Source organism: Heterodontus francisci, chromosome 18, assembly GCF_036365525.1.
Source record: "Heterodontus francisci isolate sHetFra1 chromosome 18, sHetFra1.hap1, whole genome shotgun sequence".
NCBI classification, from domain to species: domain Eukaryota; kingdom Metazoa; phylum Chordata; class Chondrichthyes; order Heterodontiformes; family Heterodontidae; genus Heterodontus; species Heterodontus francisci.
The window spans coordinates 50266400-50289255 of record NC_090388.1 but is presented as its reverse complement, the minus strand read 5'-3'; the positions used below and the strand labels follow the sequence as shown (position 1 = coordinate 50289255).

Here is a 22856-nt window from a genome sequence, read left to right as displayed (position 1 = left end):
CCGAGAAGGGGCTGTCCTGTGCTGCATTCCAGGCATCCAGCTCTCCTGAGGCATCATGGAAAACAGAAATTCTGCCCAAAACTCACTAAGAGTCTTCTCTTTCAGTCCTCTTTCAGCAGTGAAACAATAGCCACAGTAATGGCTGCCATGGTGAGTTTAAATCGGGCCTGCGCTTCAGTTGATCCATCTCCGTTCCGGTCACCGCAGCCACTAATTGGCCACCAACCCATCTGCACATTAACTAAGGGGTCGCCACCAAGAAAATCATGACTCAATTCCATTTTCCCCCAGGAGTGGGTTTGGGACTGGGAAACAGTGTGAAAATCCAACGCAGAGATTGGAGAATACAGATGAGAGCAGGACCACCAATCAGTCAACAAGCTTTTTCTTTTGCTTTGTCCGGGACTTAGGACTAGACACTGCTAGTAAATGAAGGAGGCTTCATAGAGTGGTTAGGAAAGTAAGTATTTGACAAAAAAGAGGAAACCAAGCTTCATGGAGGGAGGTCGAGCAATGAAGGAACTGTGGATGTTCTACTTGTGATCAGCGGAGATTGCTAGGCCAAAATGTTAATAGATCCAAAAGGATAAGGGTGTAGCTGGTATGGTATGGTATGGTAGAAGTTACAAGAGATGGGCAGATGAATTTAGAGACTTACGAGAGAGAAGTTTTGTATCTAAATGTGTCTTGTTGGTTATCAGGCCCAAATTGAAGTGCCTCATGATAAAGGATTTGAAATCTCTGTGCTGTAATTGAACATTCAATAATGCCCACTATAAAAGCAATTCAATCTGTGCGGTTCAGCCACAGCAAGCAGTTTGTGTCATGATCACTATCCTTTTATCGGAAGACGATCTATAGCTTCAGATCCCAGAATATAGCACCTTCACTGGACTTAGGACTCAATCTTGGCTGCAATCAGACATTAAGTAAAATAGTACTGTAAGTCTGGAGTTTGAGCCCGAACTTCCCTGAAATCATATTATACCAACATTACCTCCGTTGTGCAGGTAGAATTTTTGAATTTTATTGAGAATGCAGCAATTTCATGTTGAGTTAAACATTTGTTAAAATCAAAATTGAATTTGCAATTATCTGTGATTTATCAGACTATCAGTTTATGAGGTTATTAGTTGATAATCAACCAGCCAGATCTTGTTGCGGAGCAGTTCCTGATTTAGGAATCCTCAAAGCCCTGTGAATATGAATTCAGTGTTCCAATGCCAGGGTTAACAGACTTCACCCTGTTGATTTTAGTCTTTTAGTCTTTCCTTTGTTTGTTTTCCTCCATTTCATATTAATTTGATCACGTCTTTCCCACCCTCCAGCTAACACTTATTATTCTCTGTATATTACCCATGTATATCTATTCAATCGGTTCAGAAGTGCTATTGCTGCTGGTTCTAGCTCTGACATTCTCATGGTGCCTGATTGCACTCTACTGTTAACATGTTGTATTCTTCAAACATAAAAAAAAGGTGGTAGATTTTCTATGTAATCTTCCTGTGTATGGGACTATTGGATCATCTGGGCAGTTGCAGGAAAATCAGGAAAGGAGGGCACCACCCCAACGGATCCACCAAAATTTTGATTCTTTAATTGAATGATAAATCAAGCAGATTCTCTTATGGACATGTGCTCAATTTTCTTGTATTCACTACCACAGATGATGCAATAGCTTCATGCACAAGAACAGGAAAATATGCCCCAATAATGGAGGACTACAGGATGTGATCAAACAGGGGTCTGTGTCTGTGATTTGCTCCATACTGAGTTCTGAATCTGAGCAAGTCACTTCCTCCAAGGGGCAAGGAGAAAGTATGAGTGAGTCAATCTGGGCCCTTGTCCTGAGCGGCTGGTAGCTGAGCAGTATTGGCAGAGGTTCAGCAGCAGCTTGCTGGGGAGAAAAATAATTTAAAAATTGCAAATTTAATTTCAATGGAAATGAAGGTCATAACTTGAAAATTAACTCTATAGTTCCTACTGTCATGTGCAGCCTTTTTAGTAAACTGGACAAAAATTTGGCAAAATAGTAAGCAAGTAATAGACAATGAAAAACACTAGAATGTGTGGCAGTAAAAGGACAACTGTTAACTTATTGAAGCCTGAAAGGACTGCCGACTCAGCTAAACCTTCTGTTCATCTATTGCTGCATGCTTGTAGATGTAGAATAGTTTCACTGGACCCAGTCGGATCCCAAACTTTTGATATTTGCGTTTGGATAGTACATATTGCATCGACAGGGGTGTATTTGTCAACTGAAGTTTCTACAGATACTTCTGAATTCAATCCCCTCTCCACAACTGGGACTTGAGCACAAACACCAACTCTGCAGACATCACCATATATGCTGCTTATTTTCTGGATCAATGCAAAAAAACAAACAGATGTCAGCAGTATGAGACTGAAATATGTTGTGAATCCCTCCAACTGATTTGCCTGCTGCAGTTGAGATAATGCTGAACAAATGTATGCCTATCTGACCAATCATGCAGGTATTGATTGGACCCTACCTTTCTGATTTTTTGTGCACCTCCATACAGTCTACCCAGTGTTATTGGATGCCAAAAGAAATCTGGTGTAAATTAATTTTCATGTATACTGGTGGGTTTGTTTCAATTGAAAAACAGAAGCCCAGTTACACTCTGCCGTTTGACAATGTCAGTTTATTGTGAACGATAAAGTGCACATCAGAATAACAAGGTAACATACAATACTGTTGGAAAGACATTGGTCAACAAACATAATTAGCTGATGCGTGCATAATACTGAAATGTCAGCCTGGAAGATTGCAATGTGCAATGGAGCATTCAGGAGTGAGTAACACTGAATCTGTACAGTATTGCAAAATAAAATAAACCACCTAAGCCAGAATCAGTACCTCCAAAGTCAAGAGGCAAGCATGTTGACTTTTCACAACCTGAATGGTTTTGATTTTTCTAATTTCAACACTTACTATTATAGAACCAATCAATTTAATGAGTAACAAATAGTTTGGACTTACTTTGCTCCCCCCATCACCACCACCAGCACCCCCCTCCCCCTGCCACCCGCCCTGCCACAAGACAAATCCATCAATGTGCTCTTTCAATTCTAGTCTTTGCTTTCCAATGTTGTACAAAAGAAACTAGACTATGCAGGAAGTGGGAAGTGGTTTGTTAATATATTTTTGCAGCAAAATGGTTGGCCATTTTAGACAGAGAAGCTGTGAGGGAGTTATTGATGGGTTTTGATAATTAGAGTGGTAGCTTACCGAGATTAAACAGCTGCATGTAAGACATGAATTGGGGTTTTACTTTGAAAACACAGAGACAATGCCCCATTTATAGGGAGCATGACAAACTTAAATATTTTCCCTCTCCTCTAGATTAAATGGTTTAGAATTAATGTATATAAAATAATGTTCAAGCTAATAAGGTATATAGCTATTGGTCTACACTACTAACATGTATATTTTCCTTTGAGCACTTCAAGTTCCACATGCTGTTTGCGTAAATGTTAATAATAATCTTTAAAATTCTGGTTCCCACAATGGGAACCCCAGTTGCCACCAAAACACTATGCTACAAGGTGATGGGACCACAGGTCTGTAACACACTGCCCTCCCCCACTTTAACTTCTCACACATGACATCACAGGGTACAACTCAAGCCAAGACCAAACACTTTATTTAGAGCAGGAGAACTCACCCAGAAATCAACCACTTGCACAGTTCCTAACCGCTGAATTAACCATACCAGGCTTGAACATCATGTTATTCAGGGAGAATTAAGTAACAGGAGCAGAAAGAACTATGAGAACAAAAATATAGAATCTTTAAAAAGTATTCTGTTGGTAATAGCTCTAACGCGAGAAGGGATTTCCCTCTCTTTATTTTTAATGAAGATATCATCTTCTGAAATTGTGAAAAAATGGACAACGATCAGAATATTTTGCACTGTTTTTCATTTGGATAAAGTGAGACATATGTTGCACTGAATTGTTTGCTGAAATGTAGAAATAGTTTCACCACAATGAAAAAGGAAGTGCCAAGTTCATTCAGTTTAGGTAGTGTTGCTTTTTGTTGCCTTCTCTTTTCCTCTGCAGATTAGACAGTAAGATTCTGCCTAAAACTGACTGAAACAATAAAAACAAATTTACCTTATTCTTGAGCAGCACCGGGGAAATTCTGCTGCTTCTCATGCATTTTCCTTGCCACTTTTGACTAGGTAGAAGTGGTTTAGGGTGGCCAGGTTAATTTTTAGGAGGAGTTTGAAAGAGAAAGTGCAATTATAATGAACTGGATATTAATTAAGTGCTGGAAAAATTATGGATTTTGACTTTAGTCATTATTTTTAATTAGCTAGTTCCCAGATGAGTTGCTCTCGGGTATGAGTAGGTCTTATGGCACACCTGCACCTATGCTTATAGCACACATGTGCCAGTAATTCTCGCAATATGCAACAGTAGTGCTCAAGCTGCTGCAATGGGAGAAGAGGAGCTTGGTGTGATGGACTGTGATTATTTACACCTCCCCTCTAACTGGTTTAATTAACGAAAATGACCTGCACTTGACTTAAAACACAGTATTTTATTTGGCCATTATATTGATTTTTTTTAAATGGCAAGTTTATTTAAAATGCTCAGTTGGTGACTAACCTCATTTTGAACTCCCCAACTTTGCTGTTGCATTAAAAGAGACAGTGGGCAAACCTGTGCTTTTCTACACTTGCAAGGTGCAGTAATATTGTGCTGCATTTGATTGAAGAAGCATAGTTTGAGTGTGCTACTGTTAGCCAGAGAACGATCATTGTTCCATTATTACTGCTAAATGGTGATATATCACTAATAAAATGTTATCCTATTATGGGAAGCTAGTGGCATGGTGGTAATGTTAATAGACTAGTAATCCAGATGCCTAGGCTAATGCTCTGGGGATATGGGTTCAAATCCCACCATGGCAGATGGTGAAATTGGAATTCAATTAATAAATCTGAATTTAAAAAAAAAGGCTAGTCTAATGGTGACCATGAAACCATTGTTGATTGTTGTAAAAACCCATCTGGTTCACTAATGTCCTTTAGGGAAGGAAATCTGCTGTCCTTACCTGTTCTGTCCCTCATGTGACTCCAGACCCACAGCAATGTGGTTGATGCTTAAATGCCCTCTGAAATTGTCTAGAAAGTCAAAGAAAAGGAATAAAACTGGACGGACCACCCAGCATCAAACTCCCTTCCTAACAGCACTGTGGGTGTACCTACACCCCAAGGACTGCAGTGAAGGCAGCTCACCACCACTTTCTCAAGGGCAATAACTGCTGGCCTTGCCAGCGACATCCACATCCCATGAACAAATTAAAAAAACATTCTCAGTTAGTTTGTGGGAATGCCAGTAGGAAAGTCAGATATCCAGTTTAGGTGAGAACTCAATGCACACTGAGGTCATGAAGTGAATTTCTTTTTACACACTGCTCCATTAAACACTTCTGGATCAAGTATGGGACACGTTTAATACAATAAAAGTCTCACTGTCCAATCAAGCACTCACAGGTCACGGTTAACATGGGTTAAGTGCAGATTAAAGTTATCCTGACCTGAAGAATTCATGACTTAAGTTACTTAACAACAGTTAATTCTTTGTAAAATATGAACCTCTACCAATTGAACCACTTACAATGTTCTTGTATCTAAATTTCAATACTTCATTATAAAACCATTAACTTTCATGAAAGATTGTTCCTGTATGAGAGATGATGATAAATGCTAAGCACAAAGACTGAATATAACGTGAATAAAAATTACACTTTATTAAAACTAATAGAAAGAAAATAATAAGGCTGATTGTGCGCAACTTTGCAAGATATGAATCTGGCAGGGGTCTTTTATCGCATGTTCTGGAATCAGTATGATGGATGTAAGGTGTGTACATGGATAACATTTTCTTTATAATCTGGGAAAATGGGAGAAGGTTGGGTCTGTTGAAATGTTACACAATAGGGATTATTGTCAAAATATTTAGCCACTGGAATTCTAAAAAGAGAATGAATGGGGCCAGGTTTGATGTACTGGAATTCTAAACAATGTGAATGAACTAAAAAGGATTCAATTCACTGTAATTACATTCAATGATAGTGAATGGGAAAGGATTTATTTGATGGAGCTCTATTTACGAGAAACTGACTGCAGTTTAAGGATATAGAAACCAAAAGTTTCCATCATCTGTTGATCATTGATTCGAGGGAAAAACTTCTTGACCGTTGACCTTATGTTGAAATGGATAATGCTGTGAGGCTGCAAATCACACACAACATCTCTTTTTTGTTTTTGACTGGCCACAGCTGTTGCAACACCTAATTAAGAAATGGTGTTGCACCTGAGCATTGGAAGTTTCTTTTGTTTTAAATAGAAATGTTTATAGGAATCTTTTTCTGTATACTTTTTTAATTAAAACGTAATTGATGCAAATGGGTGTAGTATAGAAATATCAATTTCAGTTCAAAAATATATCCACATTTGCCATTGACTATTTCTGTTACAGGAAGTGCTTCTATCAGGAACTTTCTGCTCACTGTTACATCAACAATTCTCAACAGGATCAGATAGTTTATTCCTCAAAAACCCAGGGAGGCTGTTATAATTTTTGGCACCAATCGCATAATTAAACTGGGCGACCAAAAACAGCCATCAGAGGAAGTGACCTTTCAAATGGCCTACTGTTAAAATTTAATTTTTGTTGCCCATTGCTGAAATTATTTGAAAAAGCAAATGTGTTTTTTTTCATGCCACAGTACACAAGACTGGGAGCAGCAAAAAGACAACAGAATGAACAGGTCTAGTATTCCTAACTCCAGTTACAAACCTGGAGTGGAACAATCTTTTGGTGATTTGGGAGAATGATGGTAGGAGAGGAGAGGTGCTTACATAATTGTCCTCTCCTCATCTCAGCCAGCTTACTCCTGCAGCAAGACAAGCCAAAGATTACAGCAGTCACAAAGGGTCAGAAAAAGAGAGACCGAGTAACCTCATGGTGCCAGTCTGTCACGTGAGCTTTTTTGTTCAAAACACTCGAATCTAGTGCCCTTGTTCAGTCTTTCTGTTCCTCGTTATCATTCTCCTCCTTCTCCTTCTCCTCCTCCTCTTCTGGCTCAGTCAGGAATGGTAGTTCTGTTTCTGACTTTCCCAGTAGCAGTGCTCCCCTTTCTAAGTCAATCACACACTGTGGGTAACAAATGACAATATTTTTTTCATGGAAAGTGGTAAATATAATGCCAATAACTGAGTCGTTGATTTACTACTGGTAACCATGGTGAGAGGAACTTGCATTATTTACGTCTCTGGGACGTCTGACCATTCTGCCATGTGAGACCTTGTCAAATGCCTTACTAAAATTCATGTAGACAACATTCACTGCACTACCTTCATCAATCTTCTTTGTTACTTCCTCAAAAAATTCAATTAAGTTAGTAAGACATGACCTTCCCTTAACAAATCCATGCTGACTATCCCTGATTAATCCGTGCCTTTCTAAGTGACAGTTTATCCTACCTCTCAGAATTGAATCTAATAATTTGCCATCACCGAGGTCAGACTGACTGGCCTATAATTATTGGCTGTGTTTGCTGACAACACAACCACTAGGTGGCACTGCACTGGCACATGTGCAAATGCAGCCTGTTCAACTAAAACGTCACAGTCAGCGACGTTCAGGCAGCTGCCAGGACTAAAGATGGCGCTGCTCAAATAATCACACAAAGGCAACGTAAACAGACGGCAGCCCACAATGGCTGGAGAGATTGGGCGGCAGGGGAATGGCCAGAGAGATCGGGCTGGGGAGGGGTGGAATGACCGGAGAGAGTGGGCTGGGTGGTGGCGGTGTGGGGGGGGGGAGGAGGCGGACGGAAATTGCCAGAGAGTGGGTTGGGGTGGGGGGGGGGGGAATTGCTGGAGAGAGGGGCGGGGGGGGAATGGCCGAAGCGAGTAGGTGGGGGGGAATTGCTGGAGAGATCAGGCAGGGGGGGGAGGAGTGCGCACTCGCCGCCACCAAGGTCTTCGGCTGCTCTTTCCCCACTTCCCCCCAACTAATTCCCTGCTCTCTCACAGCTTCCCTCCCTGCACTCTCCCCGCTTCCCCCCTGCTCTCTCCCCACTTCTCCGCTTGCTCTCTCCCGTGTTATGCAATGAAGTCATCTGTGCATACGTGAACCAGTCCTGGCAATTTACGCGATGACGTCATCTGTGCATGCACCAACTGGTCCTGGCAATGCAGAACGCAGCGCACGCGCAGAGAGCAGGAGCCCATTTGCGCATGTGCGCAGAAGTCACCGGCCAGCTGCGTTGTCAAGAATCACTTTGATAATTATTTGGCCTATCCCTCGCACCCATTTTAAACAATGGTACAATATTCGCAGACTACCATTCATCTGGTACCTTGCATGTATCTAGTGAGGATTTGAAAATGACCCTCAGAGCAGCTGCTATTTCCTCCCTGGCTTCCTTTAACAGCCTAGGATACAATCCATCCGTCCCTGGCGATTTATCCACTTTCAAGGATGTCAGACCCTCTAGTATTTCCTCTCTCCTTATGCTTATCGTATCTAATATTTCACACTTCTCCTCTTTAACTACAATGTCTGCATCATTCCTCTCCTTTGTGAAGACAGAGACAAATTACTCATTCAGAACCCCGCCCACATCTGTATCCACACATAAGTTCCCTTGTACATCTCTGATAGGCCCTATCTTTTCCTTAGTTATCCTCTTGCTCTTGATGTTCTGATAAAACATCTTTGGGTTTTCCTTGATTTTACCTGCCAATATTTTTTCACATTCTCTCTGCTTTCCTAATTTCCTTTTTTACTTCACCCCTGCACTTTCTATACTCCTCTAGGCTTTCTAAAGTGTTAAGCTTTTTTGGGACTGTCATAAGCTTTCTTTTTCTGCTTGATCTTAGCCTATATGAGTCTAGATAACCAGGAGGCTCTAGATTTGCCCATGCCACCCTTTATCTTTGCGAGTACATGTCTACACTGTGTCTGTAAAATCTTGCTTTTGAATGCCTCCTGCTGGTTTGCCACTGATATTCCTTCAAGTAGCTGTATCCAGTCCACTTTCGCCAGATCACCTCTCAGCTTTGTAAAATTTGCCTTCCCCCAATTTTGTGCTTTTCTATAATAATGCTAAATCTAACTATATTATGGTCACTATCTCCAAAATAGTCACCACTGCTACTTCATCCACTTGCCTAGCTTCATTTCCTAAGACTAAATCTAGAATTGCGCCCCCTCTCGCTGGGCTTGTTATGTGCTGGGTATTGACAAAGGCCGTCGAGTCCTTCGAGACGAGTAAAACTCCCGGAAGCGACGGCTTACCGGTCGAGTTGTATTCGGCCCTGTGGGACTGGGTCGGCCCGGACCTGCTGGAAGTATACGAGAGTATGCTCCTGGCTGGCAGCATGTCAGATTCCATGAGGAAAGGCATCATTATCCTCATCTACAAGCGGAAGGGGGAGAGGGCAGAAATCAGAAATTGGCAGCCCATCTCACTGCTTAATGTTGACAACAAGATTCTGTCCAAAGTCATAGCCAGTCGAGTCAAGTCTGCTCTGGAGTTGGTGATCCACCCAGATCAGACCTGTACTGTACCCGGCAGGAAGATCTCCAATAGCCTCACGCTACTCAGGGATACGATCGCCTACGTACGGGACAGGAGGGTGGACGCCTGCCTCATCAGCCTGGACCAGGAGAAGGCTTTTGAGAGGATATCGCACACCTACATAATGGACGTGCTTTCCAAAATGGAGTTTGGGGAGGGAATCTGCAATTGGATCAAACTGCTCTACACAAACATCAGTAGCGCAGTCTCAATCAATGGGTGGGAATCGGAAAGTTTCCCGATCCAATCTGGAGTCAGACAGGGCTGTCCTCTCTCCCCGGTCATGTTTGTTTCCTGTATTGAACCCTTTGCTGAGTCTATTAGGAAGGATGCGAGCATAAGAGGGGTGACAATCCCAGGTAGTGGAGGCACTCAGGTTAAAACCTCCCTGTACATGGTTGACATCACCGTCTTCTGCTCGGATCCGCTGTCTGTGCGCAGACTGATGAGCATCTGCGACCAGTTCGAACTGGCCTCGGGAGCCAAAGTTAACCAGGGCAAGAGCGAGGCCATGTTCTTTGGGCACTGGGCTGACCGATCCTTTGTCCCCTTCACCGTCAGGTCAGACTACCTGAAGGTGCTGGGGATATGGTTCGGAAGGGCCGGGGCGTGCACCAAAACCTGGGAGGAGCGAGTAGCTAAGGTACAACAAAAGTTGAGCATGTGGGGGCAGCGATCTCTCTCGATTGTGGGTAAGAACCTGCTCATCGGGTGCGAGGCGCTCACGTTGTTGCTGTACGTGGCACAGGTTTGGCCCATACCCCACTCCGAGCCATTTTCCGCTTCATCTGGGGATCTAAAATGGACCGGGTCCGGAGGGACACAATGTTCAAACCTATGGATAAGGGCGGGAAAAATTTACCCAACGTGGCCCTAATCCTGATGACCACCTTCGTGTGCGGCTGCATCAAGCTGTGTGTAGACCTCCAGTACGCAAACTCCAAGTGTCACTAAGTGCTGAGGTTCTATCTGTCCCCGGTGTTGCGAAGGATGGGCCTGGTCACATTGCCGCGGAACGCTCCATGCAGTTGGACCGTGCCGTACCACCTATCCTTCGTGGAGCAGTTTCTGCGGGAAAACACCTTTGACCACCGATCCATCAGGCAGTGGTCTGCACGGAATGTTCTCAAGGCCCTACGGGAAAAGGAGATGGTGGATCCTGTCCTTTGGTTCCCCGAGCAGCCCGCCAAAGTCATTTGGTGGAATGCCTCATCGCCAGAACTTTCAAACAAGCACCAAGATGTAGCTTGGCTGGTGGTGAGAAGAGCCCTCCCCGTCAGATCCTTCCTGCACGCCCGAAGTTTCGCCCCATCCGCGCAATGCCCCCGCGGTGGCTGTGGTGGGGAAGAGATGGTTGCCCACCTCCTCATGGAATGTGTCTTTGCAAAGCAGGTGTGGAAAGAGATGCAGTGGTTTTTGTCGAGGTTCATCCCAAGCAGCTCTGTAACACAGGAGTCTGTGCTCTACGGGCTGTTCCCAGGGATGCACACCGAGACAAACATCAGCTGCTGCTGGAGGACTATCAATTCGGTGAAAGACGCCCTTTGGTCTGCCCGAAACTTGCTGGTCTTCTGGCGCAACGAGTTGTCCACGACCGAATGTTGCAGACTGGCACATTCCAAGGTCCAGGACCATGTGCTGAGAGACGCACTAAAGCTTGGGGCAGCCGCAGCAAAGGCTCAATGGGGAAAGACCACAGTGTAAGGTCCCCCCACCAAGCTGAACTGAGGGGCTGGATCCATGGGAAACCCCTCGAACTGTATCGGGAAAGTTTTCAGTTGCTGTAAAATGTAAAAATATAATTGGCATGACAAATGTGAAATGGAAGCGTTGTGAGGCAACTCATGATTGTAATGAAGCAAATGGACCTCCTTTGCACTGTTTGTATTTTTTAACTTGGTGCTGTTTGAAACTGGTAATGTAATTTTTACAAATTTTTATGAATAAAGTATATTTTGGAAATAAAAAAAAAAGTTATGTGCTGGGTAAAAAAGTTCTCTTGAATGCAGTTCAAGAATTTTGTGCCCTCTGTATCTTTCACACTGTTTGTATCCCTGTTGCTATTAGGGTAGATGAAATCCCCAACTACTATTGCCCTATTGTTTTTGCATTCAGAAATTTGCCTACATATTTGTTCTTCTATCTCCCTCTCAGTGTATTTGGGAATCTATAGTACACTCCTAGTAGTGTGGCTGCCCCTTTTTTTATTTCTGAGCTCAACCCATATGGCCTCATTTGATGATTCATTTGGCATATCATCCCTCCTCACAGCTGCTATTCCTTAACCAATCATGCTACACCTCTTCCTTTTTTATCCCCCTTTCTATCCTGCCTAAAAACTGTATATCCAGGGATGTTGAGCTGCCAATTTCGTCCCTCTTTAAGCCAAGTTTCTGTTAAAGCAATGATATCATGCTGCCATGTTTCTATCTGTGCCCTCAGCTCATCGGCTTTCTTTGCTATACTCCTTGCATTTAAATAAGTCACTTTTCACACTGCCAAGTTCCTGTGCTGTACAGTTTTTAACCTTTGCTTCTTCTGTCTTTCTGAGTCACTCGCTAATTTTCTGCCTCCCGTTCCCTGCTCTGAATTTGTCCTATCTGAAACTGCCCTCAGGTTCCAACCCCCCTGCCAATCTAGTTTAAACCATCTCCAACAGCACTAGCAAACCTTCCTGCAAGGATATTCATCCTGGTCCTGTTCAGTGTAGGCTTGTACAGGTCCTACCTTCCCCAGAACCGATCCCAATGCCCCAGAAATCTGATGCCCTTCCTCCTGCACTATCTCTCCAGCCACACATTCATCTGGTGCATTCTCCTATTTCTATACTCACTAGCACGTGGCCTTGGGAGTAATCCGGAGATTGCTATGTTTGAGATCCTGCTTGCTAATCTCGTTCCTAACTCCCTAAATTCAGCCTGCAGGATCTCACCCCTTTTTCTACCTATATTGTTGGTACCAATGTGGATCACGACTTTTGGCTGTGCACCTCACCCTCCAGAATGCTCTGTAGCCGCTCGGTGATTTCCATGACTCTTGCACCAGGGAGGCAACGTACCATCCTGGAATCACGTCTGCGACCACAGAAACGCCTATCTGTTCCCCTAACTACAGAATCCCCTATCACAGTTGCTCTCCTGTCTTTTCTCCTCCCTCCCTGCACAGCTGAGCCACCCATGGTGCTCTGGTCATGACTCTCGCTACACTCTCCAGAAGAATCCTCTCTCCCATCGGTACTCAGATCTGAATACCGTTTAGAAAGTGAGATGCCCTCCGGGGACACCTGCACTACCTGCCTTGTCCTTCTTGTCTATCTGGCAGCCACCCAGTCCCTCTCTGCCTGCGCTCTCTTAAGCTGTGGGGTGACTACTTCCTGAAACGTACTATCCACGTATCTCTCATCCTGACAAATGCACTTCAGTGACACCAGCTGCTCCTCGAGTTCCAAGTTTCAGTGCTTGAGTTTTTGCATTTGGTGGCATTTTCTGCACATATAGTTGTCCAAGACATGGGTAGGGCCCTGGAGTAGCCACATGGCACAGGGTGAGCAGTCCTGCCATGCCTCAAATTATTCATTTACTGCACTAAACTTAGAAGTTAAATAAATAAAATAAAATGGTTATAAACAGAATGAACAAACGAGTATCCACCTACTGACTACTGGTATTTTCACTTCTACTTAGTAGATAGACTTAAATGTTAGAGAAAAAATAAAAATCAGCAGAAAAAAGAAAATAAGAAAGTAAGAAAACACCGACCACTCACCGACTAGCTCCCTGTGCCTCGCCGCTCTCTCTCCCCTTTCGCATTGTTTGTAGCTCCGAAGTCTCACCTGGCCAATCATCTACCTGCTTGCCTGTGATGTCAAACCTCTATTTTTCTTTCTGAATGCCAGCAGACTGGCGGCAGTAGCAAATAGCCCTGCTCTGATCTCGCTGTTTCCAGTGAACTCTTGTGCTCTCTCTCTCCCCCCGGGCTCTTTATGCTCTGCTCTTATTAACCTTACCACCAGTTCCTGTACTATATTAAACCTTAGGAATCGAATTGACCTTAACCACCTTGTTCAAAGTCCCACTCAGTGACTAGATACTTAAGGGTTGTAAAAATTTTAAGTTTTTCTAAATTCCAGCATTTTAATACTTAACACACTTTACCGGTAGTAATAAATCTTACTTAAAAATAAAAAGACAAGATAGTACTCACCAGCCACTCACTTGTTACTTATTATAATTACTTAATGTTTTAATATTTACCCCCATTGAAATTCTCTAGTTTAGATAAGTGTGAAACGGTATCTCAGTAATAAGAATCATCCAACCCAATTTCAGGTTGTGTATATTTCAGGCATCCTCTAGGAGCAGTACATTGGTCCCCAAAATTGGCCGCGGGTTTGGAACGTGCTGTCGAAGGAGCCTTGGTGAGTTGTTGAAGTGCATCTTGTAGATGGTACACACTGCTGCCACTGCATCCATTGGTGGTGAAGGGAGTGAATGTTGAAGGTTGTAGATGGGGTGTCAATCAAGCAGGCTGCCTGGTCCTGTATGGTGTCGAGCTTCTTGAATGTTGTTGGAGCCGCATCCATCCAGGCAAGTGGAGAGTATTCCATCACACTCCTGACTTGTGTGTAGATTGTGGACAGGCATTGGGGAGTCAAGAGGTGAGTTACTCGCTGCAGAATTCCCAGCCTCTGACCTGCTCTTGTAGCCACAGTATTTATGCGGCTGGTCCAGTTCAGTTTCTGGTCAATGGTAACCCCCAGGATGTTGATAATGGGGGATACAGCGATAGTAATGCCATTTAACATCAAAGGGAGATTCTCTCTTGTTTGAAATGATCATTGCCTGGCACTTGTGCGGCGTGAATGTTACTTGCCACTTATCCGCTCAAGCCTGGATGTTGTCCAGGTCTTGCTGCATATGGGCACAGGTTGCATCAGTATCCGAGGAGTTGCGAATGATGCTAAGCATTGTACAATCATCAGCAAACATCCCCACTTCTGACTTTATGATGGAGGGAAGGTCATTGATGAAGTGCTGAACATGGTTGGGCCTAGAACACTACCCTGAGAAACTCCTGCAGTAATGTCCTGGGATTGAGGTGATTGACCTCCAACAACCACAACCATCTTCTTTTGTGCTAGGTATGATTCCAACCAGCGGAGAGTTTTCCCCCTGATTCCCATTGACTCCAGTTTTGCTAGGGCTCCTTGATGCCAAACTTGGTCAAATGCTGCCTTGATGTCAAGGGCAGTCACTGTCACCTCACCTCTGGAGTTCAGCTCTTTTGTCCATGTTTGGACCAAGGCAGTAATGAGGTCAGGAGCTGAGTGGCCCTGGCAGAACCCAAACTGTGCACAAGTGAGCAGGTTATTGCTAAGCAAGTGCCGCTTGATAGCACTGTTGACGACCCCTTCCATCACTTTGATGATGATCGAGAGTATACTGCTAGGGCGCTAATTGGCCCGGTTGGATTTGTCCTGCTTTTTGTGTACAGGACATATTTGGACATACAGAAAGACAGAAATGGAAAAAAATTGGAAGTAAAAGAGACACTGTTGGAAACAAAATTAGAGACAGTCAGAGACATATCACTTACTTTGAGAGACAGCAGTGTCTTAAGACCAAGGGACAGCTCACATGTTTCATTATCTACAAAACAAAATGCACAACAATGTTACATTTCCCACCAGCAAGACAGAACAGCTCCAAATCATTTAACAGCTGCTTTTCTAGGTTGTGATTGAACAGTGAAGTGCAAAAAAGTTGAGGTGAAACATTCTTCCATCTTTTAACCAATTACAATGGTCTGCAAATTCATCACTAATTGGCATGAATCTGGAACATATGCTTTGGAAGACCACAGGGACTGAAAGATTTCTCATTATAGGACTAGAATTGTACAGAACTATATGGGAGCTTAGTGCTAATCAGTGGCGATATGAGTTTGTAATGTTGTATTCAGGTACACTCAGTGCCCACTGTCTCCCAAAACCACAATTATGATGGAGAAAAACCTGAACAGAAGATCAATGAAGCTGAAAATGATACACTTTAGAAAGACTTTCTTTGACAGTGAAGAACAAATACTTTTACAATGTTTCGTCTGTCTACTTACTCATCAGTCAGCTCAATTTTATTTACAGTCCATGGCCCTTTTCTATTATTTCTACTTAAAAATCAAGAGGTAAAAGAGAGGGAGGAACTTAAAACAATCACAATCATTAGGGAAAAGGTACTGGGAAAACTATTAGAGCTAAAGGCTGACAGGTCCCCAGGACCTGATGGCTTGCATCTAGGGTCTTAAAAGAAGTGGCTGCAGAGATAGTAGATGCATTGGTTGTGATCTTCCAGAATTCCCTAGATTTTGGAAAGGTCCCAGTGGATTGGAAAACGGCAAATGTAACACCGCTATGCAAGAGACAGAAAGCAGGAAACTATAGGCCAGTTAGCCTAACATCTGTCATAGGGAAAATGCTAGAATTCATTATTAAGGAGGTAATAGCAGAACATTTGGAAAATCATAATACAATCAGGCAGAGCCAACATGGTTTTATGAAAGGGAAATCATGTTTGAATAATTTATTAGAGTTCTTTGAGGAAGGAACAAGCAGGGTGGATAAAGAGAAACCTGTAGATGTGGTAAACTTGGATTTCCAAAAGGCATTCGTTAATTTGCCACATCAAAGATTACTACACAAAATAAGAGCTCATGGTGTAGAGGGTAACATAGGATTGGTTAGCTGACAGGAAGCAGAGAGTAGGGATAAATGGGTCATTTTCGGGTTGGCAAGCCATCACTAGTAGAGTGACACAAGGATCCGTGCTGGGGTCTCAACTATTTACAATCTATATCAATGACTGAGATGATGGGACTGAATGTATGGTAGCTAAATTTGCTGATGACACAAAGATAAGTTGGAAAGTAAGCTGTCAAGTGGACATAAAGGGCTGGATTTTACCAAACCCTTGGCGTTGTGATCCATGGCAGGGGGGGACTGAAAATCGGTCCGGATGAGCCCCGCCACGGACCTCGAAGGTGTCAGGGCCTGGCCCAAGCTTCCCAGCAGCGATGAGACTCCGTGGCAGCCACCCCGCCATTGGGTGACGGGACCTGCATTTAAATATGTAAATTAATTAAATAAATTAATGAACATACCATCTGAAATCTTACTGGCCAGCCATGATCTTTGGCGTGGTGGCCGGCACTCCCGCATATTCAGATCCCCGTCTGGGGAAATGTGGTGCCACAATGGTGGGGAGAAAGGAAGAGGTAAGTTTGTCAGTGCGGGAGGTGGGGGGATAGGGTCAAATACACGTAATGGGTGTAGGGAATGGTGGGAAGGGTTGAACCTTAAACTTTGTACAGTTCGGGGGTGGAGGTGGAAGGTCAGATGTAAAAGGTAAGTGTTTTGGGTGGGGAAGGGCAAATAGTTATTGTAATTGTTATTAGGGAGGTTGGAAAAGGGGCATAAGAATTTTATTTATTTAATTTTGGGGGATATGTCTTTAAAAATTTAAACTTGCCAGCAGGACTGGCTGCCCTTTAAAAATGGCGGCAGCACCGGCGCTTGAGATTGCGGTGGTTCTTTGGCATTGAACCGCACAGGCGGGCCACCATTTTGTGAGCTCACCGCTGAGATCGGCAGTGGGCTCTTAAATCCAGCCTAAAGAGTTGACAAAGGGATTTTGATAGGTTAAGTGAGTGGGCAAAAATTTGGCAGATGTAGTTACTTGTCCACTTTGTCAGGAAGAATAGAAAAGCAGTATAATTATTTGAATGGAGAGAGACTGCAGAACTCAATGGTATGGAGGGATCAGGGTGTCCTGGTACATGAATCACAAAACGTTAGTATGCAGGTATAGCAAGTGATTAGGAAGGCAAATGGAATGTTGGCATTTATTGCAAGGGGAATCGAGTATAAAAGTAGAGAAGTGTTGCTACAGCTGTACAGGGCTTTAGTTAGACCACATCTGGAGTTTTGGTCTCCTTACTTAAGAAAGGATATAATTGCATTAGAAGCAGTTCAGAGAAGATTCATTCAACTGATTCCTGGGATGAAGGGGTTATTTCATGAAGAAAGGTTGAGCAGATTGGGCCTATACCCATTGGAGTTTAGAAGAATGAGAGGTGATCTTATTGAAACATATAAGATCCTGAAAGGACATAACAGGGTGGATGCTAAGGAGATGTTTCCCCTTGTGGGAGAATCTAGAACTAGGGGATACAGTTTAAAAATTGGGGGTCTCCCATTTAAGACTGAAATGAGGAGAAATGTTTTCTCTCAGAGGGTCATTAGTCTGTGGAATTCTCTTCCCCAGAGAGCAGTGGAAGCTGGGTCATTGAATATATTCAAGGCTGAGTTAGATAGCTTTTTGATTGACAAGGGAGTCAAGGGTTATGGGGTGCAGACAGGAAAGTGGAGTTTAGGCCACAATCAGATTAGCCAGCCATGATCTTAGCAAATGACAGAGCAGGCTCGAGGGGCCAGATGACCTATTTCTGCTCCTAATTCTTGTGTTTTTATGTGTTTGATGAAGTAAGGAGTCCTTTGTGCATCATTGCTGATGTGCAAGTATTTGCTCTTGAGGATTTTCTGATGTGATTTTCTACTTATTCGTGGAAGGTCGCGAGTTGCTCTGTAATGTAGTTTTTTGGGCATCAGTAGCATTTTCATATCAATTTGCAATCCTTTATTTCTAAGCCGAGAAAGTATTGTAAGCTCCAAGCGGGCTTGGGCTGATAAGTGGCAAGTAACATTCACACCACACAAGTGCCAGGCAATGACCGTTTCCAACAAGAGAGAATCTAACCATCTCCCCTTGACATTCAATGGCATTACCATCGCTGAATCCCCCACTATCAACATCCTAGGGGCTTGACCAGAAACTGAACTGGAGTAGCCATGTAAATACCGTGGCTACAAGAGCAGGTCAGAGGCTAGGAATCCTGCGGCGAGTAACTCACCCCCTGACTCCCCAAAGCCTGTCCACCATCTACAAGGCACAAGTCAGGAGTATGATGGAATACTCTCCACTTGCCTGGATGGGTGCAGCTCCAACAACACTCAAGAAACTCGACACCATCCAGGGCAAAGCAGCACACTTGATTAGCACTCCATCTACAAACATTCAATCCCTCCACCACCAACGCACAGTGGCAGCAGTGTGTACCATCTACAAGATGTATTTCAGCAATGCACCAAGGCTCCGTGGACAGCACCTTCCAAACCCGCAACCTATACCACTAGAAGGACAAGGGCAGCAAATGCATGGGAACACCACCCCCTGCAAGTTCCTCTCCAAGTCACACACCATCCTGACTTGGAACTATAGCGCCGTTCCTTCACTGTTGCTGGGTCACAATCCTGGAACTCCCTTCCTAACAGCACTGTGGGTGTACCTACCCCAAATGGACTGCAGCAGTTCAAGAAGGCAGCTCACCACCACCTTCTCACGGGTAATTAGGGATGGGCAATAAATGCTGGCCTGGCCAGCGATGCCCACATCCCATGAATGAATAAAAAAACTTTAAAATTGGGTGCATGATGAGTTCCGCAAAGGACATAGTTTGCTCTGGTAAGTTTCTTAAAAATGGTTTCTGTTGCAGGTTTTTTTTCATTTTCAATTAACTGATTTTGCTCCATACATTATTTTTATATTCTGGCTAGTTCTCTATGTGTACATTTTTGCCTTTTTTCCCTCACAGGCTCGTTAGTGCGACAGGCTAGTACAACTCCATTTTTTGTCAGCCGTTCAAAATCAGGGATAGCAACAGTGTCCTTTCTTCAAAGTGTAAAACTTAGAATACTGTCTGAGAAATTAATCAAACCAATTTTGACTTGAGAAGAGACTATTTACAAAAACATGAATAGCAGTGGGATGCCCCCCCCCCAATCTCCCCTTGAGTATCAATGTCCACTCCTACCATCAAATGAGGATTTACTTTACACTCAGCTCACCACCACCTTCTCAACGGTAATTAGGGATGGGCAATAAATGCTCGCCAAGCCAGTGACGTCCACATCCTCCGAATGAATAAAAAAACTCAGCTGCTCCCATTAAGATAGAGAATTTCTTAACAAACATAGCTTTCTATTTAAAAGAAGACTTTAGGCCCAGCTCCAAATTCATCTAATCATATATACTATAGAATGGAGCTAGTGTGGATCTTATTCTTTAACAACTGCAAAGATAAATGTTGATGATGGTAAAATTACAAGTTGTTGCTGCATCCAATATTCTCACATTTATTTTTCTAATTCTTAATTGAATTTACCTACAGATATAATCAACTTCCCTGACCTCTTTGGGAATCAGATGATCCCTAAAACTTGAGCCCTAAATTTTCATGCAGTGCATTGTGCCACATTTGAATGAATGTAAGATGAGTTGTGTCTGCCAATGCATGGCAGAGCTTTTGCCACTAAATTTTCTTAGGTCAGGTATTTCCATATCCATTGGAGATTCATTGGCATAAATCCTTTGCAAGATGGGAGTAGATAATGGTAATGGAGTTGATGTAATTTATCTGAATTTTCAAAAGACCTTCGATAAGGTGCCCTATAACAGACTCATAAATAAGTTCAGAAAATAGGAGTCAGGGGACAAGTGACAGAATGGATTGCTAGCTGCCATCAAGACAGTAAGCAGAGGGTGGGAGTAAAGGGTAGTTAATCAGAGTGGCAGAAGGTGTGCCACAAGAATCAGTGCTAGGACCACTGCTGTTCACAATTTACATTAATGATTTGGACTTTGGAATCAAAAACATAATTTCTAAATTTACAGATGATACCAAATTGGGGGATAATCAATACTGAGGTGGACTGCAACTCTAAATTACAGGAGGACATTAATAAACTTGCAGAATGGGCAGATATTTGGCAAATGAAGTTCAAAACAGGTAAATGTAGATAAATGTGAGGTAGTACATTTTGGTAGGAAGAATAGGGAGGTCAAAGTGGAGTAGAGGAACAAAAGGATCTGGGAGTACAAATACACCAATCACTAAATGCTGCGCCACACATTCGCAAGGCCATAAAAAAAAGCCAAACAGGAACTAGGCTTTATTTCTAGAGGGATATAGTTGAAAAGTAGGGAAGCTGTGCTAAACCTGGTTCAAGCCTTGGATAGACCATACTTAAGAGTACTGTGTGCAGTTCTGGTCACCGTATTGTGGAAAGGATATAGAGGCACTGGAGAGGCTGCAGAGGAGATTTACAAGAATGACAGCAGAAATGCGTGGGTATACCTATTAGGAAGGGATGAATATCCTGGGTTTCTTTTCTCTTGAAAATAGAAGACTGAGAGGTGACCTAATAGAGGTCTTTAAAATTATAAAAGGTTTTGATAGAGTGGATACAGAGAGAATGTTTCCACTTGTGGGGAGGAGCATAGCCAGAGGCCATCAATGTAAGGTAGTCACCAAGAAATCAAATAGGAAATCCAGAATTAACTTCTTTACCCAGAGAGTGGTGGAACCTGCTACCACAGGGAGTAGTTGAAGCGAATAATATAGATGGTTTTAAGGGGAAGCTAGACAAGCATATGAGGGAGAAAGGAATAGAGGGTTACGATGATAGATTTAAATGAGGAAAGAGGAAGGAGGCTCGAGTGAAGCAAGAACGCCAGCATGGACTGGTTGGGCCAAATGGTCTGTTTCTGTGCCGTATGTCCGATGTAATCCTATGTAATGTGCTGGTGTGCTTAGAAATTAGAGTACGGTCTTTAAAAGCCAGTTCTAGCTGACAATTGCAAAAGCAACCTGGGAGAGCAGCAGGCAAGTAACAAAGTGATGCTAGATAACTTTTCAAGAATGTCTATCATAGAAGCATTTGGGAAAGGGAATCAGAGAAGTAACGAGGGCATGGCAAAGAGGCATAAAAGAAGAAACCACAATTTAAATGAGTCAGACCACAAAGCCTCCTCAGTGGAACAGAACCATAGGAGATAAAAACAAGAAATTCTGGATCCACTCAGCAGGTCTGGCAGCATCTGTGGAAAGAGAAGAAGGGTCACTGACCCGAAACGTTAACTCTGCTTCTCTTTCCACAGATGCTGCCAGACCTGCTGAGTGGTTCCAGCATTTCTTGTTTTTATTTCAGATTTCCAGCATCCGCAGTATTTTGCTTTTATATTAGAACCATAGGAGAGACAGACTCCTGGGTCTCTGTGTGAGGAAAGCTCTGAAAACTATCACTTGAGCTTTGTGGAAAGAGGTGCCACTAGCACAGAGTGGCAACAATCTCACCTCCAGGACTGCCAGCTTCAAAGGTTTGTGCAGAAACACTTCCAGGTCTCTCCCTTCTTGTACCCCTTAAAAATTGTACTGTTTAGCTTGTATCATCTCTCCTCATTCTTCCAATCAAGAATTATCACCCCACATTTTCCTGCGTTGAATTTCATCTACCATGTATCTGCCCATTCCATCAGCCTGTCTATGTCCTCTTGAAGTCTATTACTATTTTCCTCACTGTTTAATACACTTCCAAGTCTTGTGTCATCAGCAAATTTTGAAATTGTCTCCTGTACACCACCACCCCTCTGACAACACTTTTACTGTTAATATGCCAAGAGGAGACCTTGGGATTGCCTTTCATGTTCACCACCAATCTATTCTCATACTGTCTGTTTGTCCCTGTTATTTCCTTTTTCACTTCTCCTCTGTACTTTCTATTTTCAGCCTGATTCTCCCTTGTATTATCAAGCTGATATCTGTCATATGCCCCTTTTTCTAATTAATTCTATTCTCTGTGTCCTTTCGAATATCCAGGTAGCTCTGGCTTTGGTTGCCCTCCCTTTCCCCCTTAAAGTAATGTACCTAGACACTACATGAACCACCTCTTCTTTAAAGGCCACCCATTGCTGCATTACATTTCTGTATGTCAGTCTTTGCCTTCAATTTACCCAGGCCAGATCCCTCATCTATTTGCTGAAATGAGCCCTCCTCTAGTTAAGTATTTTCATTCTAGATTGCCCCTTGTCCTTTTCCACAACTAATCTAAACCTTACAATACTATGATCACTATTCCAGAGATGTTCTTCAATTGTGACATTCTCCACTTAACCCACTTAATTCCCCAGAACTAGATCCAGCAATGCCTCCTTGCTTAAATAAAAGCAAAATACTGCGGATGCTGGAAATCTGAAACAAAAACAAGAAATGCTGGAATCACTCAGCAGGTCTGGCAGCATCTGTGGAAAGAGAAGCAGAGTTAACGTTTCGGGTCAGC

General features: G+C 43.1%; 1 protein-coding gene across 1 annotated transcript in view; it reads right to left on the bottom strand.

Moving 5' to 3' along the window:
- Nucleotides 1-2652: 2652 nt before the first annotated feature.
- The window catches only part of nrip2 (nuclear receptor interacting protein 2), a 69193-nt gene continuing 48989 nt past the window's right edge, over nucleotides 2653-22856 (bottom strand). Inside the window, exons 6-7 of the mRNA XM_068050705.1 lie at nucleotides 15224-15276; nucleotides 2653-7194 (exon numbers count right to left, since the gene is read on the bottom strand). Of these exons, the coding sequence (XP_067906806.1) occupies nucleotides 7063-7194; nucleotides 15224-15276 (185 nt within the window). The 3' untranslated portion in view covers nucleotides 2653-7062. The remainder of the gene's footprint in view (nucleotides 7195-15223; nucleotides 15277-22856) is intronic.